This window comes from Tachypleus tridentatus, chromosome 2, assembly GCF_004210375.1.
Source record: "Tachypleus tridentatus isolate NWPU-2018 chromosome 2, ASM421037v1, whole genome shotgun sequence".
In the NCBI taxonomy this organism is placed as follows: Eukaryota; Metazoa; Arthropoda; class Merostomata; order Xiphosura; family Limulidae; genus Tachypleus; species Tachypleus tridentatus.
In genome coordinates, this window is record NC_134826.1 from 12815206 (window position 1) to 12834833 (window position 19628).

The following is a 19628-nucleotide window of genomic DNA, read 5'->3' on the forward strand; positions in this document are numbered from 1 at the left end:
AATCGTATGTTTTATTGTTAAATTCTCTGTTAAAAATAAACTAGACCTGAATCGGATATTCCAGACTTTCTACCGAGATGACCTACCATTATAAGCTAAGTTAATACACCGTGGTATTGACAATTGTTTGTTTTATCTTTGAAGTCACTGATAAAAATAAACTAGACCTTAATCTAACATTCCACACATTCCACTAAGATGATCTACCATTATAAGCTATGTTAATACATCGTGGTGTTGAGAATAGTATGTTTTATTGTTAAATTCACTGTTAAAAATAAACTAGACCTCAATCGAATATTCGAGAATTTCTACTGAGATGATCCAGCATTGAATTTCAGTTTGTGCTATCACAAGTAGTTTTCCCAGAAAACTGAAGTTTTTAACAGATTAGCAGTCGTAATATAAAGTATAAACTGACCACTATTTAACATTTAATAATAAGGTGAATAATAACAAAATAGCGATTAGACTTCGTAGACCATATCGTCTGTTAACCGTGACAACGTTTGGTATCCGATCGCCGCATTATTAGAATAACCAGATAACTTCCGTTGTCTTTTGCAATATACGTATTAAGGATTATCCTAAATCGACTAAGCTGGGTGTACCCCGAGAGATATCACTGGAGAGATACTGCTAACGATGACGGTATCCAACTTATAAATCAATACATTCTAATCATTTCAAAGCAGTGTTTTATGACTTTGTGTATTCATAATTAAAGAGGTTCATTAAATCATGATCAATTATTTGCATAATTCTTTTCTGATTTACGAGTTGCTTAGTTATTTCTTATTAATAGTAACCATTTATCTAAGTTTAACCTAGGTGTTTAATTAGCCACAATTCCAAATTAATGATTTACCTGTCGTCGAGTTTAATTAACAGAGGCTAGTTATTTAAATTTCACTTTGATAATTAACTTCACAATACTCCAAAATAATTTATCAATTTAAATTTTATTTATAAATATCTTTTTTCTCTATTTGTGTTCAATTATTTTTGTATGCCAGGCAGAAGTTTTTGACATCATGTAATAAATATTCCATATATTTTTTACCTTTGAGCAATAAGCCACATAGAAACCTCCCAGATGCAGGAGATTTTCCAGATATTTTCATGGTAAGACTTTTCCAAGGCTGCATGATATTCGATACTGAAGGAAACCTTTTTTTTTCTACTTCTTCTTTTGAGGAAAGAACGACGGAAATGATGTAAGGTATAACCAACCAATTATGAGTAGCCTGGATAAGCTTTAGTGAAAGTGGCTTTACGTTGTTTGCAGCAGTCTTCCTGAGGTTAGGGTTTTGTTTGGACGCAAAAGTGTTCCATCGTTCAGTAAAGCATCATGGAGGCCATCAAGAAGAAGATGCAGGCCATGAAGCTGGACAAAGAGAACGCATGTGACCGGGCCGATATCGCCGAACAACAGTGTCGTGATGCTAATGCTCGTGCAGATAAGGTAAGGTAACTGTTGGCGTCATTAACTTATGGTAAAGTATTACCCCTGTATAGCTCTGTATATCAGTATTATATTAAAAAAGGTTTCCTTTTGTACAGCTGTCTATACCCGTATCTTGTTCAATCGTTGTGCACATTATCTTGGTTCGATTCCCTTCAATAATTCCTTTTTCCCGCATAAATAAAACTGATATTACCCTGCCCTCTACGAAACAGTTACTTAAAGAGTGATGGTTTTGAAATTATATTTGAAAGTAAGCTTAGGTAAGGGGTAAAACGTTTAGTAAATGTGATTTATAAACGAATTATTAAAGTATTTAGTTAACTAGAAATATATGGGTTATATCGCTTCATTTAACTATTGGGTTATTTATAAATCTAAACACTAATGACGGAAGCACTGCATAGGTTATATTACTTAACACACGCGCACTTAGAAACTATTCTTGCCATAACCTCTTTATTTGCAAAGCTCTATATAAAAATACACTTACTCAGAAGCGTACGTAATATGTAACTCGATGCTAGGCAGAAAAGTTCCCTAACTAAAAATAGCCCACCTAACTATACATGGCAATGTTTTAGGCCCATACAAAACTACGACATACTTCCACAGACATTTTTTTACACGGTAAATTCACCTTCTTGCAAGAATGACTCATAATATTTGTTTAGACAAGTGAAAACATAATGAAGTTTTCTTTGTTCGGACATTATTGGTAACAAATATAAACTGATATTTGTGTGCTACTTCCTAAACCTAATCATTATTTCTTTCTGAATACCGTTCTCCATCACCAACAACATACAACATTGGTTTAGTGCTAATAGTTTCATCTAATCAGATATAACATACATCTGATCAGTATTGTAAACATCATTTTCTGAACGTTGTTATCTCACTCAACTAATCAATGATTTTATCTAAAAATTCTTCTTTGAGAATTGACAAAAATTAGAAGAAAGTAATTAGCAGTTATATTTAAACCTTAAGTATTGAAATAATAATAATTAATAATTTATTTAAAGTAACAGTTCTTGACTCTTGAATATTAACAAAGACACATATGGCTTTATGAATCTATAAATGAGAAGGCTATATTTTTGTTTATGTGAGCTCCTTATTTTCAAATGGAATTTAAGACTTATAGCTGTTAAATTTATTTCTAAGACTTCTTTATACCTTTGAAAATATATTTTTGTTTAAGGGTAATTTTTACTTTTTTTTATTTCAGTTATATCCTAAGTCTGAAGTTGGTTACACGATCAGCATTACGATTTTGGAGTTTGTTTTTACTGTTTATGTAACTGTGTGTAGGTTTTGTGTGTTTTGCTTCCTTTCTTAAAATGGAATTAAAACAACACATCGTAATTTTAAGGATTACTTGTAAACCTTATGGACATAATGATCAGATATTGTTGAAATGTCACTCTTATAAAAACCACAGTTAAAAGTGCGAAACGTGTGTGGTAAGCACCGTATCTCGAACCCGGAACCCTTGGATTCCCAGTCCGACATGTTAAACACTTTGTCGAGTTTTAAGAGGAAAGAGAAGTATAGAAACATATCGAAGATGACCTAGGAAGGTAGAAACGTTGTTCTCTCCTTATCAATAAAAGTGTTAATACCCATAACAGCCGTTCTGAGATACATTTTTATTTTAAGTGGGTTTCTCGTCATTAAGAAAAATTAGAATGCTTTAACTTAGAGATGAAATTAATTATTTTAGAGTATTTATAAATCTTTAGCTGAAAAGGTGACTCACATAGGAAATGAAAGAAATTTCTTCTTAAGACAGATTTACCTTTATAGGCAGAAGAAGAAGTGAGAACCCTTCAAAAGAAGATTCAACAGATTGAAAACGAATTAGATCAAGTCCAAGAACAACTTGTTACCGCGAACGCCAAATTAGAAGAAAAAGACAAAGCACTTCAAAATGTAAGTAAGCATTTCAATCCTTTACCCAAAATATTTCAAATATATTATTAAGGTTAACTCATGAAATTAGTATGTAATAAATTATGTTACCGATTCTCATTTGTCTTGTGTGAATATATATGGATTGTTATAAGTTTTGTGTTATATTACTTTGTAATTATAATTTGATTTATGTGAACATAGAGGTTGTTATAAATGTCTTATATGAATTATTATTTTTCGTTTGACTTGTGTTAATGTATGGGTTGTCATGAGTGTTGTACTATAATATTCTTTAGTAATAACTCTGATAGTGGACATCGCTTATTTGTCTTAAAAACTTTGAAATTAATAACTAATAACGAACATTAGGCTGAAGGAGAGGTCGCTGCTCTCAACAGAAGGGTTCAACTGTTGGAGGAAGACCTGGAGAGGTCAGAAGAACGGCTAAAAATCGCCACTCAAAAGCTTGAAGAGGCCACCCAACTGGCTGATGAAAGTGAACGGTGAGCATAAAAGTGTATATAAAGATCATAACTACGTGGAATACGAATGAAAACGACCATTTGTGTTCTAGAATAGAGGTTTTATAGTAAAAAGAAGTGTACTTGTTTGTAAAAATTAAAATATGAATATTATTCTTATAAATGTTTTAAGTGTGTATCTATAAAACCAACAAATATTAGAAATAACCGTCCTTTCGTTTCCAGTATGCGCAAGATGCTGGAGCACAGAAGTATCACAGACGAGGAACGCATGGACTCGCTGGATGCTCAATTGAAAGAAGCACGTATGATGGCAGAAGACTCTGACAGAAAATATGATGAGGTGACGACGATGGCATGTCGTTGTTATATGTCATGAATGTCACATGGCTGTTGCTTGTTAATCAACTAACTCGTTAATGGAGGTACTCCAGTTTGATGATAGACCATTGTAGAATATCACATTTTAATTTCGCTTTTTAAATATAGTCTATTAATTAAAAGAACATTTACAGCATGATACTAATGGAGAAACACCTGTTAATAAAACAAAGTCAGTATCCAATGTTCGATATCCAGTTTACTTAAATGAATACTTCTTTTAGTAGCTAGCCATCTTTAATCTATAGTAAAGTGTCTTGTTGAATAAACAATGTGATCTTCTCACGTTAATTAAGAGCTAATTCAGCTAAAGCATACATTTCTTACGAGTTGAGTAATATAGTTAACACATAGGTTCTTTTATATTAACATTATGAGTAGCCCAGTTTAACAAATAAATTATTCTACGTTAATATACTGTTTAACAAACCGGTTTGTCTACATTAATATAATAACTAGATTACTTCAAGGACATGAAATTGGCAAATATTTTTTTCTTTAAAAGTATTCTTATTTCAATTAATAAAATGCTTTAATAGTTATTTGTACTTAAATTAAATGAAATTTAAAGAGTAAAAAAAAAGTCACTCATGTCCTTTTCATATACTAATTGCGTAAATATAAATCTTTGTGTATGTTACCTTTAACTTATTAAAGTTTCGAAGAGGATTTACTTTTCTAAGGAGAATCTGTGTTTTTTCTAAGTTCGAGCCATAATATGATTGTAGGTCGCTCGTAAACTGGCCATGGTTGAGGCTGATTTAGAAAGAGCAGAAGAAAGAGCGGAAACGGGTGAATCGTAAGTTTTTAACACATTATGTGTTTTATAGAATAGACGTACAAGTATAAAAAAATTTAAAACCACGACTGTATGTTTTCACCTACATTTTCAGGTCTATATTTTCTCTCCAACACTGACTTAGCTTCTGAAAAATCATATATAATATTTGTACAGTAAGACATATAAGAACAAGAACTATCTTGAATGTTGTGGTGACAGAGTCTTTTTATAATCCTTAAAGGTTTAACACAAGTTATTTGAACAAGAACTATCCTGCATATTGTGGTGACAGAGTCTTTTTATAATCCTCAAAGGTTTAACAGATGTTACTTGAACAAGAACTATCTTGAATGTTGTGGTGATAGAATCCTGTTATAATGCTCAAAGGTTTAACTGGAGTTATTTGAACAAGAACTGTCTTTAATGTTGTAGTGACAGAGTCCTCTTGCGATCCTGAAAGGTTAAACACTTGTTATTTGAAGAAAAGCTATCTTCACTGTTGTGGTGACAGTCCTGTTGTAATTTTGAAAGGTTTAACAGATGTTATTTGAACAAGAAATATCTTCAATGTTGTGGTGACAGAGTTCTTTGAACGCTCCAAATTGTTAAATCTGATGCACACACAGGTGAATTCTACACTGTATCTTGATCATGACCGCTCCTTTTATGAGACTGCTTGGCTCGTTTTGAGGTTCTCGGCATTTTATGGATGTAAAAGAGTGGTATATAAAAACTCGGAAAAGTGACATAATTTTTATGTGGTTTTCTGTTTCTATTGTAGTCAATAACTGAGTAAGTTGAATTACTATTAAAACACTTAACCTTGTCAGCTTTCTATTAAAATTAGTGTTTAATAGATAAAATCACAATAAAATCATTCAAAAAACAAAAAAGGTTTGGTTCTTTAGTTAAGTGGAACACATGTTTTTGAACAAAAGAAATTTATGGGTTAACTGTATGTTTAGTTAAGTGGAACACATGTTTTTGAACAAAAGAAATCTATGGGTTAACTATATGTAAGTTAAGTGGAACACATGTTTTTGAACAAAAGAAATCTATGGGTTAACTATATGTTTAGTTAAGTGGAACACATGTTTTTGAACAAAAGAAATCTATGGGTTAACTGTATGTTTAGTTAAGTGGAACACATGTTTTTGAACAAAAGAAATTTATGGGTTAACTGTATGTTTAGTTAAGTGGAACACATGTTTTTGAACAAAAGAAATCTATGGGTTAACTGTATGTTTAGTTAAGTGGAACACATGTTTTTGAACAAAATAAATTTATGGGTTAACTGTATGTTTAGTTAAGTGGAACACATGTTTTTGAACAAAAGAAATCTATGGGTTAACTGTATGTTTAGTTAAGTGGAACACATGTTTTTGAACAAAAGAAATCTATGGGTTAACTGTATGTTTAGTTAAGTGGAACACACGTTTTTGAACTAAAGAAATCTATAAGTTAACTGTATGTTTAGTTAAGTGGAACACACGTTTTGAACTAAAAGAAATCTATGGGTTAACTGTATGTTTAGTTAAGTGGAACACATGTTTTTGAACTAAAGAAATCTATGGGTTAACTGTATGTTTAGTTAAGTGGAACACATGTTTTTGAACAAAAGAAATCTATGGGTTAACTGTATGTTTAGTTAAGTGGAACACACGTTTTTGAACTAAAGAAATCTATAAGTTAACTGTATGTTTAGTTAAGTGGAACACACGTTTTTGAACTAAAGAAATCTATGGGTTAACTGTATGTTTAGTTAAGTGGAACACATGTTTTTGAACTAAAGAAATCTATGGGTTAACTGTATGTTTAGTTAAGTGGAACACATGTTTTTGAACAAAAGAAATCTATGGGTTAACTGTATGTTTAGTTAAGTGGAACACATGTTTTTGAACAAAAGAAATCTATGGGTTAACTGTATGTTTAGTTAAGTGGAACACATGTTTTTGAACAAAAGAAATTTATGGGTTAACTGTATGTTTAGTTAAGTGGAACACATGTTTTTGAACAAAAGAAATCTATGGGTTAACTATATGTTTAGTTAAGTGGAACACATGTTTTTGAACAAAAGAAATCTATGGGTTAACTGTATGTTTAGTTAAGTGGAACACACGTTTTTGAACAAAAGAAATCTATGGGTTAACTGTATGTTTAGTTAAGTGGAACACACGTTTTTGAACAAAAGAAATCTATGGGTTAACTGTATGTTTAGTTAAGTGGAACACATGTTTTTGAACAAAAGAAATCTGTGGGTTAACTGTATGTTTAGTTAAGTGGAACACATGTTTTTGAACAAAAGAAATCTGTGGGTTAACTGTATGTTTAGTTAAGTGGAACACATGTTTTTGAACAAAAGAAATCTATGGGTTAACTGTATGTTTAGTTAAGTGGAACACATGTTTTTGAACAAAAGAAATCTATGGGTTAACTGTATGTTTAGTTAAGTGGAACACATGTTTTTGAACTAAAGAAATCTATGGGTTAACTGTATGTTTAGTTAAGTGGAACACATGTTTTTGAACAAAAGAAATCTATGGGTTAACTGTATGTTTAGTTAAGTGGAACACATGTTTTTGAACAAAAGAAATTTATGGGTTAACTGTATGTTTAGTTAAGTGGAACACATGTTTTTGAACAAAAGAAATCTATGGGTTAACTGTATGTTTATTTAAGTGGAACACACGTTTTTGAACAAAAGAAATCTATGGGTTAACTGTATGTTTAGTTGAGTGGAACACATGTTTTTGGACTAAAGAAATCTATGGGTTAACTGTATGTTTAGTTAAGTGGAACACATGTTTTTGAAGAAAAGAAATCTATGGGTTAACTGTATGTTATGTTTTGTAGGAAAATTGTAGAACTTGAAGAAGAGTTACGTGTTGTCGGTAACAACTTAAAATCGTTGGAAGTTAGTGAGGAAAAGGTAAAGTTGATGAAAATAATAATGAAGTTGCTAATTTTGATTCGATTTGTTTAAAAAAGGATTAATATATATTAATAATATGCTTGCCTGCCCAGAACTTTCCTCGCAAGTTTCTCGATCAAACTCTAAAAATCTAATATCATTTGAAAGGCTTCGTCTGAGGAGTCTAGATTGCATATTGTCTTTTCTATTGAAAATTATATTACCTATGTTTTGCTCAGTCAAACTTTTTAATGCAACGAGTATGTTACACGATGGTACAGTGTAGCGTTCTCACGTGAAGACTGGTTTCGACCTCAACTTTGATTATTTATTTGCAAATTATTTCGCACAAACAACACTTAACCCGCGTGTAAATTTGTAAAAAATGAACTTTACATTAAATTAAGTTGCTTTGGGCTTTTTCTACTTATTTAAGTTGAAAATATGCATGTATAGTTCGTGCGAAACCATATGCTTATCACTTTGTGAAAACCAATCAGACGTTTGATAATCAGCTAAGTTTATCTTCATTACAGGTTTACTTTTACTATGTAATAATTTAGCTTCGGTTTGTTGCATAGACGGTCATGAACACCTTTTAGCTACTACTTTCTTTATAACGGTTTTATTCTACGTTTTTATGAATTCCTAGGTTTGAACTCGTAAAACCATGTCGTACACTAAATGTTCACACACTGTACGCCGTTATAATACCATTAATATAGTTTGTTGTTTACTGTACGGGTAATTATTTATATTAAACAAAGTTACGTCTACGTGAGTTGTTTAACCACATAAAACAATTTCAAAGATACCAGAATGTATTAATCTAATACATAATGATTTCAAGAGAGTTTATCTAAAATACAACGCAGGAAAGTGATAGAATAAATAAAGTACAAACGAAGGCCATGAAAACTACTGCGAAAGTTTGGAATCTTGTAATGCTAAAACCATATGTGTCACAGATATGTAGCGTTGTAAAAACTATCGAATTGCTTTGAATATATTTTTACCCTTTTCTATGTTTACTTTCTTTGTCAGTTAATATTTTGAAATTTATTACGGATCTCTCATAGTGTTTGTTAATGATATTGTGTTTGTATAAAGGCCTAATTATTAATGTTTGTTTTCGGTTTATAGCACTATTCACAAACTTCTTAGTTATCTTCTGCAACGTTTTTACTGGTTCACTATCTTGTGCCTCTAGTTAAAATTTTTAACATTAAAGTTCATAGTAATTAATTTTTTACATTCATTAAGTTTGTGGCTACTTCTTAGTGACGTCTTTATTGTCAACTTAGCTCTTCGTTTTCTTCGACCTTTCCTTTCCTACAAGTAATAAATTATAATAACGCATTTACTAAGTTCAGTTTTGAAAACTTCAGTGTTTTTTTAAGTTGCATTATTCTTTAATAAATTAAAACTGTGCACAGAATATAAAACTGTTATTTTTTTGGGAAATCTCTCAGCACCACAAATTCAAATGTTCTGAACGTTATAGCAGCTTTACACAAATAAGGAAAATTTAGGCTTAATACACATTTTACTAATGCCATATATTGAGTGTAGATTCCATTGATATGTGTTTCTTTTTTTTTAGGCTCAACAGAGAGAAGAAGCATATGAAACTCAAATTCGTAGCATGACTTCCAGGTTAAAGGAGGTGAGTTCTATTATCTTTCTGTATTTTCAAATTGCTGACATAATTCCTTTTGACTGTCTTCAGTTTACGAGGACATAAACTATTGACTTCTGACAATTATCCCCATATCTTGTAAGAGTTACAAAAATAGCGAATCCAACTTTTCAGGGTTACAAAAGCTAAGTAAAAAACGTAAGTTTTTTAGTGCAAGAATTAATCTTTTGAATAAGATCTGTTTTTATTGGTGAACAAAGTATAGAACAATAACAACATACCTGGAAGTAGCCACACAATACTACACAAACCAGTGATGACGAGAAACCCACTTGTTGAGAAAATTTATATGCAAAAACGGCTCGTTTGGGCTGAGAAAACACTTTTACATAGAAGAGCGAACAACGTTTCGACCTTCTTCGGTCATCGTCAGGTTCACAAACCTCAGCCCAAACGAGCCGTTTTTGCATATAAAATTTACTACACAAACCAATATAAGTGTGTTGGCAGTAGTCATGAGTACTACACAAAGCACCACAACTGTGTCGGAAGTTGTTGCACAGTACTACACAAAGAACTATAACTGTGTTCGAAATATTCATACACTACTACACAAAGCACTATAACTGTGTTGGAAATATTCATACAATACTACACAAAGAACTATAACTGTGTTGGAAATATTCATACAGTACTACACAAAGCACTATAACTGTGTTGGAAATATTCATACAATACTACACAAAGAACTATGACTGTGTTGGAAATATTCATACACTACTACACAAAGCACTATAACTGTGTTGGAAATATTCATACACTACTACACAAAGCACTATAACTGTGTTGGAAATATTCATACAATACTACACAAAGAACTATAACTGTGTTGGAAATATTCATACAGTACTACACAAAGCACTATAACTGTGTTGGAAATATTCATACACTACTACACAAAGCACTATAACTGTGTTGGAAATATTCATACACTACTACACAAAGCACTATAACTGTGTTGGAAATATTCATACACTACTACACAAAGCACTATAACTGTGTTGGAAATATTCATACACTACTACACAAAGCACTATAACTGTGTTGGAAATATTCATACACTACTACACAAAGCACTATAACTGTGTTGGAAATATTCATACAGTACTACACAAAGCACTATAACTGTGTTGGAAATATTCATACACTACTACACAAAGCACTATAACTGTGTTGGAAATATTCATACACTACTACACAAAGCACTATAATTGTGTTGGAAATATTCATACAGTACTACACAAAGAACTATAACTGTGTTGGAAATAGTCATGCAGTACTACACAAAGAATTATAACTGTGTTGGAAATATTCATACACTACTACACAAAGCACTATAACTGTGTTGGAAATAGTCATGCGCTACTACACAAAGAACTATAACTGTGTTGGAAATAGTCATGCACTACTACACAAAGCACTATAACTGTGTTGGAAATATTCATACACTACTACACAAAGCACTATAACTGTGTTGGAAATATTCATACACTACTACACAAAGCACTATAACTGTGTTGGAAATATTCATACACTACTACACAAAGCACTATAACTGTGTTGGAAATATTCATACAGTACTACACAAAGAACTATAACTGTGTTGGAAATAGTCATGCAGTACTACACAAAGAACTATAACTGTTGGAAATAGTCATGCACTACTACACAAAGCACTATAACTGTGTTGGAAATATTCATACAGTACTACACAAAGAACTCTCACTGTGTTGGAAATAGTCATGCACTACTACACAAAGAACTATAACTGTGTTGGAAATATTCATACACTACTACACAAAGCACTATAACTGTGTTGGAAATATTCATACACTACTACTATAACTGTGTTGGAAATATTCATACAGTACTATAACTGTGTTGGAAATATTCATACAGTACTACACAAAGCACTATAACTGTGTTGGAAATATTCATACACTACTACACAAAGATCTATAACTGTGTTGGAAATATTCATACAGTACTACACAAAGCACTATAACTGTGTTGGAAATATTCATACACTACTACACAAAGCACTATAACTGTGTTGGAAATATTCATACACTACTACACAAAGATCTATAACTGTGTTGGAAATATTCATACACTACTACACAAAGCACTATAACTGTGTTGGAAATATTCATACAGTACTACACAAAGCACTATAACTGTGTTGGAAATATTCATACACTACTACACAAAGGACTATAACTGTGTTGGAAATATTCATACACTACTACACAAAGCACTATAACTGTGTTGGAAATATTCATACAGTACTACACAAAGCACTATAACTGTGTTGGAAATATTCATACAGTACTACACAAAGCACTATAACTGTGTTGGAAATATTCATACAGTACTACACAAAGCACTATAACTGTGTTGGAAATATTCATACAGTACTACACAAAGAACTATAACTGTGTTGGAAATAGTCATGCACTACTACACAAAGAACTATAACTGTGTTGGAAATAGTCATGCACTACTACACAAAGAACTATAACTGTGTTGGAAATATTCATACACTACTACACAAAGCATTATAACTGTGTTGGAAATATTCATACACTACTACACAAAGAACTATAACTGTGTTGGAAATAGTCATGCAGTACTACACAAAGAACTATAATTGTGTTGGAAATATTCATACACTACTACACAAAGCACTATAACTGTGTTGGAAATATTCATACAGTACTACACAAAGCACTATAACTGTGTTGGAAATATTCATACACTACTACACAAAGATCTATAACTGTGTTGGAAATATTCATACAGTACTACACAAAGAATTATAACTGTGTTGGAAATATTCATACACTACTACACAAAGCACTATAACTGTGTTAGAAATAGTCATGCACTACTACACAAAGAACTATAACTGTGTTGGAAATATTCATACACTACTACACAAAGAACTATAACTGTGTTGGAAATAGTCATGCACTACTACACAAAGCACTATAACTGTGTTGGAAATAGTCATGCACTACTACACAAAGAACTATAACTGTGTTGGAAATATTCATACACTACTACACAAAGCACTATAACTGTGTTGGAAATATTCATACACTACTACACAAAGCACTATAACTGTGTTGGAAATATTCATACACTACTACACAAAGCACTATAACTGTGTTGGAAATATTCATACACTACTACACAAAGCACTATAACTGTGTTGGAAATATTCATACAGTACTACACAAAGAACTATAACTGTGTTGGAAATAGTCATGCAGTACTACACAAAGAACTATAACTGTTGGAAATAGTCATGCACTGCTACACAAAGCACTATAACTGTGTTGGAAATATTCATACAGTACTACACAAAGAACTCTCACTGTGTTGGAAATAGTCATGCAGTACTACACAAAGAACTATAACTGTGTTGGATATATTCTTACACTACTACACAAAGCACTATAACTGTGTTGGAAATATTCATACACTACTACACAAAGATCTATAACTGTGTTGGAAATATTCATACACTACTACACAAAGCACTATAACTGTGTTGGAAATATTCATACACTACTACACAAAGCACTATAACTGTGTTGGAAATATTCATACAGTACTACACAAAGCACTATAACTGTGTTGGAAATAGTCATGCACTACTACACAAAGAACTATAACTGTGTTGGAAATATTCATACACTACTACACAAAGCACTATAACTGTGTTGGAAATATTCATACACTACTACACAAAGCACTATAACTGTGTTGGAAATAGTCATGCAGTACTACACAAAGCACTATAACTGTGTTGGATATATTCTTACACTACTACACAAAGCACTATAACTGTGTTGGAAATATTCACACTACTACACAAAGATGTGTTGGAAATATTCATACACTACTACACAAAGCACTATAACTGTGTTGGAAATATTCATACACTACTACACAAAGCACTATAACTGTGTTGGAAATATTCATACACTACTACACAAAGCACTATAACTGTGTTGGAAATATTCATACAGTACTACACAAAGCACTATAACTGTGTTGGAAATATTCATACACTACTACACAAAGCACTATAACTGTGTTGGAAATATTCATACAGTACTACACAAAGCACTATAACTGTGTTGGAAATATTCATACACTACTACACAAAGCACTATAACTGTGTTGGAAATATTCATACAGTACTACACAAAGAACTATAACTGTGTTGGAAATAGTCATGCAGTACTACACAAAGAATTATAACTGTGATGGAAATATTCATACACTACTACACAAAGCACTATAACTGTGTTGGAAATAGTCATGCACTACTACACAAAGAACTATAACTGTGTTGGAAATATTCATACACTACTACACAAAGAACTATAACTGTGTTGGAAATAGTCATGCACTACTACACAAAGCACTATAACTGTGTTGGAAATAGTCATGCACTACTACACAAAGAACTATAACTGTGTTGGAAATATTCATACACTACTACACAAAGCACTATAACTGTGTTGGAAATATTCATACACTACTACACAAAGCACTATAACTGTGTTGGAAATATTCATACAGTACTACACAAAGAACTATAACTGTGTTGGAAATAGTCATGCAGTACTACACAAAGCACTATAACTGTGTTGGAAATATTCATACACTACTACACAAAGAACTATAACTGTTGGAAATAGTCATGCACTACTACACAAAGCACTATAACTGTGTTGGAAATATTCATACAGTACTACACAAAGAAGTCTCACTGTGTTGGAAATAGTCATGCAGTACTACACAAAGAACTATAACTGTGTTGGAAATAGTCATGCAGTACTACACAAAGCACTATAACTGTGTTGGAAATATTCATACACTACTACACAAAGCACTATAACTGTGTTGGAAATATTCATACACTACTACACAAAGCACTATAACTGTGTTGGAAATATTCATACAGTACTACACAAAGCACTATAACTGTGTTGGAAATATTCATACACTACTACACAAAGATCTATAACTGTGTTGGAAATATTCATACAGTACTACACAAAGCACTATAACTGTGTTGGAAATATTCATACACTACTACACAAAGCACTATAACTGTGTTGGAAATATTCCTACACTACTACACAAAGATCTATAACTGTGTTGGAAATATTCATACACTACTACACAAAGCACTATAACTGTGTTGGAAATATTCATACAGTACTACACAAAGCACTATAACTGTGTTGGAAATATTCATACACTACTACACAAAGCACTATAACTGTGTTGGAAATATTCATACAGTACTACACAAAGCACTATAACTGTGTTGGAAATATTCATACACTACTACACAAAGCACTATAACTGTGTTGGAAATATTCATACAGTACTACACAAAGTACTATAACTGTGTTGGAAATATTTATACACTACTACACAAAGCACTATAACTGTGTTGGAAATATTCATACAGTACTACACAAAGAACTATAACTGTGTTGGAAATAGTCATGCAGTACTACACAAAGAATTATAACTGTGTTGGAAATATTCATACACTACTACACAAAGAACTCTCACTGTGTTGGAAATAGTCATGCAGTACTACCCAAAGAATTATAACTGTTGGAAATATTCATACAGTACTACACAAAGAACTATAACTGTGTTGGAGGTAGTTACACAGTATTCTATAAAGCACTATAACTGTGTTGGAGGTAGGTGTGCAGTATTACACAAAACACTATAATTGTTTTAGAAGTATTCGTACAATACTGCACAAAGTACTGCAACTGTGTTTAGCACTACACAAAGCATTATAATTGTGTTGGAAATAGCTGTGCAACAATACACAAAACATGATAATTGACATTCATGTTCTCATAACTTTCACTTCAGGAGACTCTGAAATCTGGGATATTTTATATCTTATTATAATTCTAAAACGAAGCTTACTTTTGAATAGAATTTTATGGATTTTGTGTAATAAGAATTTTATAGTCTTAAATAATAAGTTAATAGAAGAAAACTCAGCTAAAACTGCTATAGTATGAGGTAAATGAAAACAAAAGTATGGAAAAAATGCGAGATAGCCATTCTTTATGGTAAAGGTTATTTTCCTTTTTTGTTTTCAATGGTTTAATAGAGTACCATATTGTTTACAGTTTGAAAAATATTTACACACGATAAGTTAGGTTAACATGAACTTAAATGCCATCTACAGTAACAATAACAGTAAGTTTTTACTTTAAAAATTGTGTTATTCGATTTTTTTGTTACTTTAGGCTGAAGCTCGAGCAGAATTCGCCGAAAGATCTGTTCAGAAACTTCAGAAAGAAGTTGACAGGCTTGAAGGTAAAACAAAGAGAATAGTCTATTTCTTACAACAAAGTTACATGATACGTCTATTGCACGGAATCGATACCCGGCTATTGGTGTTCTAAATTCGTAGACTTCTTCTGTTCACCCTGGTATCAATTAAATATAATAAAGGAAAAAAAGGATAGAATGGTTTTAAATTATGAACAAACTTCAAACTAAATCATAGTAATTTTTAGTTATAGGTCATGCCACATATAATCTTGGTGAGTGATAGTGTAAAAAAACCTGTTGGTGGATTTATAGTATGGGGAAAGTCGCATTCTAGTTTAGACTACTTATGCCATTATAGTTTTACTGTTGTACGTATGAGTTACCCACGTTACTAACTTACCAGTAAAGGCCCTATAGCCCTATACTTCTAAATCTTTTTACTAAATGGACATAGCTGTGAATGATCCCAGAGTAGATGCCTTTAAAATTCATTATTAATGTGGAGAACTTTATGATTTATCCATTTTCATGTAAAGTGTTTTATTTTATGTTGGCATACAGATATTGTTTTCTGTGTGTGCTCATGGGATACGTATGCTCATGATGTTAAGTGCTCATGGAAATGTATACCGATGTCCACAAACAGTTTATTTGTTTTTAGAGGAAACTCTCTTTGGGGTATGTGTTGTGTTCACTGCACATAATCTAAACTCAGATTTTAGTGTTGTAAGTCCATAGACTTAACTACCACTGTTCCATTGGGGGAACTTGGATTCTAATAGATTTTACTATTATTTCTCTGTTACCACATAAAACTAATGTATGTAAAGAAGTTAAGCACTTCTATACTCTACATTTTAAAATCTCATATAAACTCTCATCTTGATTTCTTTTTACAGATGACTTGGTCAACGAGAAGGACAAATACAAGGCCATCTCAGACGAGTTGGACCAAACCTTTGCAGAGCTTACTGGTTATTAAACGTTTCACATTTCTGTCTTTGTGCTGCAAAGTGCAATTCTGTATCCAGTATAAGCTTTCAATTTAAACACTTAAATTAACTTTAGAACACTCTTAGAGTGTCAGACAGAATTAACGTATATAAATCTGTAGCAGATTAAAGAAATGTTGCTGAAGTAATCTCGTGTATGAAAGAGGAAGAAAAAAAACGATTATCTCTAGAGTTGTGTCTTTATTTTTACATGAAGTTTACAGATACGTCTGACCTTATTGGTTACATGAATATTACAAGAGTTATTATTGCTGTTTTATTTATTACAGAGATATCAGAGCATGATACCACTAAATATTACTCAAGTTATAAGATGACAGCCATTTCCATAACAATAACATTTAAAAATAAGGTGCCTTCCCTCTGGTGGTTCCTAGAATTGTTCATTCGTATGTAATGAAACTTATGTTTCCAAACAAATTGGCGATCCTAATTCCCATAAAGGACTCAAATAAAAATGAGTATTAGGTCAACAATATGCATCTTTCACGTGATATTTAAAGACAGGCTTAAGTACATGACTAATAAATTTCAGGAGAAATACATGATAACGTGAATGGATATCTTGTATAACAACAATTATGAATGTGAGATGTTTTCAGTAGTAGGCGATGCGTGATAAAACTAGGTGTCACTGAGGTTGTGGTACTCAGAGGAGAACTGTAGTTAGATATTAACAAAGATTTAGTTAGACATCCATAATATGTTCCAAAGAAGAGTGGAATAAAAGTTATCACACTATTATGACTGGAAAACAGGTTTATCAGGACATTTAGTAACAGGTTGAGAACTGTAGATGATAAATATTCAAATGGCTGAAAACTTGGTGCTCAGAGAGCCTTAAATCAATTGTGTAAATACTATTGGCATGCAAATCAAAACTCTATATGCTGGTCTCTCTGAGTGTTGTATTCCAATCATTTTTAGAACAGCCATGTAATTTGCTAACAGTTTGGGCTTTTTTCTTGATAATGGAGAAATCCATTCCACAGATCATGCAGGAAAGTAGTGGAGTACAACAGGTGTAAACTGTTTATTTCGTGTACATACTGCAAGCTTTTAAACAATAGCAAAAGCAGCAGAAGAATATGTAAATCAACAAGAGAACTGAAGTGTGTCCAAGCTATGGTATTAGTAAACAGCGATGATGAAACACATTCATCCATACCACCCAACAATATATATTTTTCCCCACTCCAGGAGATTAAAAAGAAAGAAGACGAAGTCTGGTGTCATGTATGGATTATTTTTGTAAATCAAAAACAAGTTTAGCCACAGTTATCGTGTTTACAAGGCTAGCAATTGTCCCCAAGATCAAGGTATTATATAAATTAAATGTGAATTTATGCATTGTTTTTCATCTAAGATCAAAAACTACAAAAATAACAAGCATTTTCAATCAAAATTTCCAAACCTAGAAGTTCCTTACAGTTTTTTTCGAAATATAAGCACCTTTCAAATGTTTTTCTTCTGGGTAAGACAAAACTCCTGTTTAAGGTTTTCAAAATAATTTTTATTGTTAAATATCTAATGTTGCACGCTTGCTGTTTGTCTAAGAAATAAAAACAATCACATATTTCACATTTAATTTTAAATTAGTAAATCATTTTATTGCATGCTTCACAAAAGGATTTTTTAACGACAATTACTCAGACTGTTATATCCTTGGTGTTTTTTCCAAACTTTAGTTAAAATTCTTATTTGTGTTATTTTACCTTTATGTACGCTTTTCAAAATGAACTCTTCCTTCATCAAAACTTCCAAAATTTAAGCCCTGAGTTGACATGAATATTCCCGGTCATTATTGGCTTTACTTCTGAACAAAATACCAACGATAGAAGAGAAAGAGAAATTTTTTTTATCAAAATTAGAATATTATTACATCTTCTTTCCAAACTTAGTCCACCTTTAAGTCTGTTTTGTATTCAGAATAAGAGATTTTTTTAATGTTTTGAAGTGATATAACATTTTTCATTAAAGAACTTTTGTTTTACTATTGAGTTTTCTAAGAAATAGATACAATGACAGATTTCAAACTTAATTTTTTATAAAATACATAATCTATGCACATTTCAAAAATATTTTTTTATCAAAATTACCATATTTGTAACCTTTGGGCGCAGATAGCCTAGTTGCTTTGCACCATAAAACACCAAACCAGCCAACCAACTATAACCTTTGTATTTTCAAACATTTTGTGACAATATTTTTAATGTTAATCGGGTATAAAAATAAATTTGAAGTATGCTTTTCAAGATGGAACTTACGCAATTTTCTTTAATTTCGAAAATAAATAATATATATTTACACGAATTTTCTATAAAATAACTATAATTTTACTGCTTGGTAGTTAAACTATAAGCTAATTAAATAAACGAGGAAATAAAAATATCATTCATAAATCGGAGTTAATTAATATAATCAATATTTATTTCAATTATAGGTTAAAACATAGTTTGGTAAAATTAAACGCTTGTATGGTTTTTCCACAGTATAACATTTGTATGTGCCATAAAAACGAAATAAATTGCTCATGTAATCTTATAGAAATGATTCAGTTTACAAACCACCAGAGTAATTTTGTTTTTTGGAATTTCGCACAAAGCTACTCGAGGGCTATCTTTGCTAGCCGTACCTAAT

General features: G+C 31.6%; 1 protein-coding gene across 1 annotated transcript; it reads left to right on the forward strand.

The window, feature by feature from the left end:
• Positions 1 to 1239: 1239 nt before the first annotated feature.
• On the forward strand, positions 1240 to 17157 carry LOC143238388 (tropomyosin). Its single transcript, XM_076478557.1, has 9 exons — positions 1240 to 1465; positions 3278 to 3403; positions 3755 to 3888; positions 4093 to 4210; positions 4977 to 5047; positions 7883 to 7958; positions 9544 to 9606; positions 15948 to 16017; positions 16875 to 17157. The coding sequence occupies exons 1-9, from the start codon at positions 1352 to 1354 to the stop codon at positions 16955 to 16957; spliced, it is 855 nt and encodes a 284-aa protein (XP_076334672.1). The 5' UTR covers positions 1240 to 1351; the 3' UTR covers positions 16958 to 17157.
• The last annotated feature ends 2471 nt before the right edge of the window (positions 17158 to 19628 follow it).

What these genes read in the sequence shown, in the direction of transcription:
- LOC143238388 (XM_076478557.1), top strand. Translation starts at nt 1,352, where the DNA reads ATGGAGGCCATCAAGAAGAAGATGCAGGCCATGAAGCTGGACAAAGAG. An exon ending in CTGACAGAAAATATGATGAG is followed by an intron (nt 4,211 to 4,976) that starts GTGACGACGATG and finishes ATATGATTGTAG; the next exon opens with GTCGCTCGTAAACTGGCCAT. An exon ending in AGAGCGGAAACGGGTGAATC is followed by an intron (nt 5,048 to 7,882) that starts GTAAGTTTTTAA and finishes TATGTTTTGTAG; the next exon opens with GAAAATTGTAGAACTTGAAG.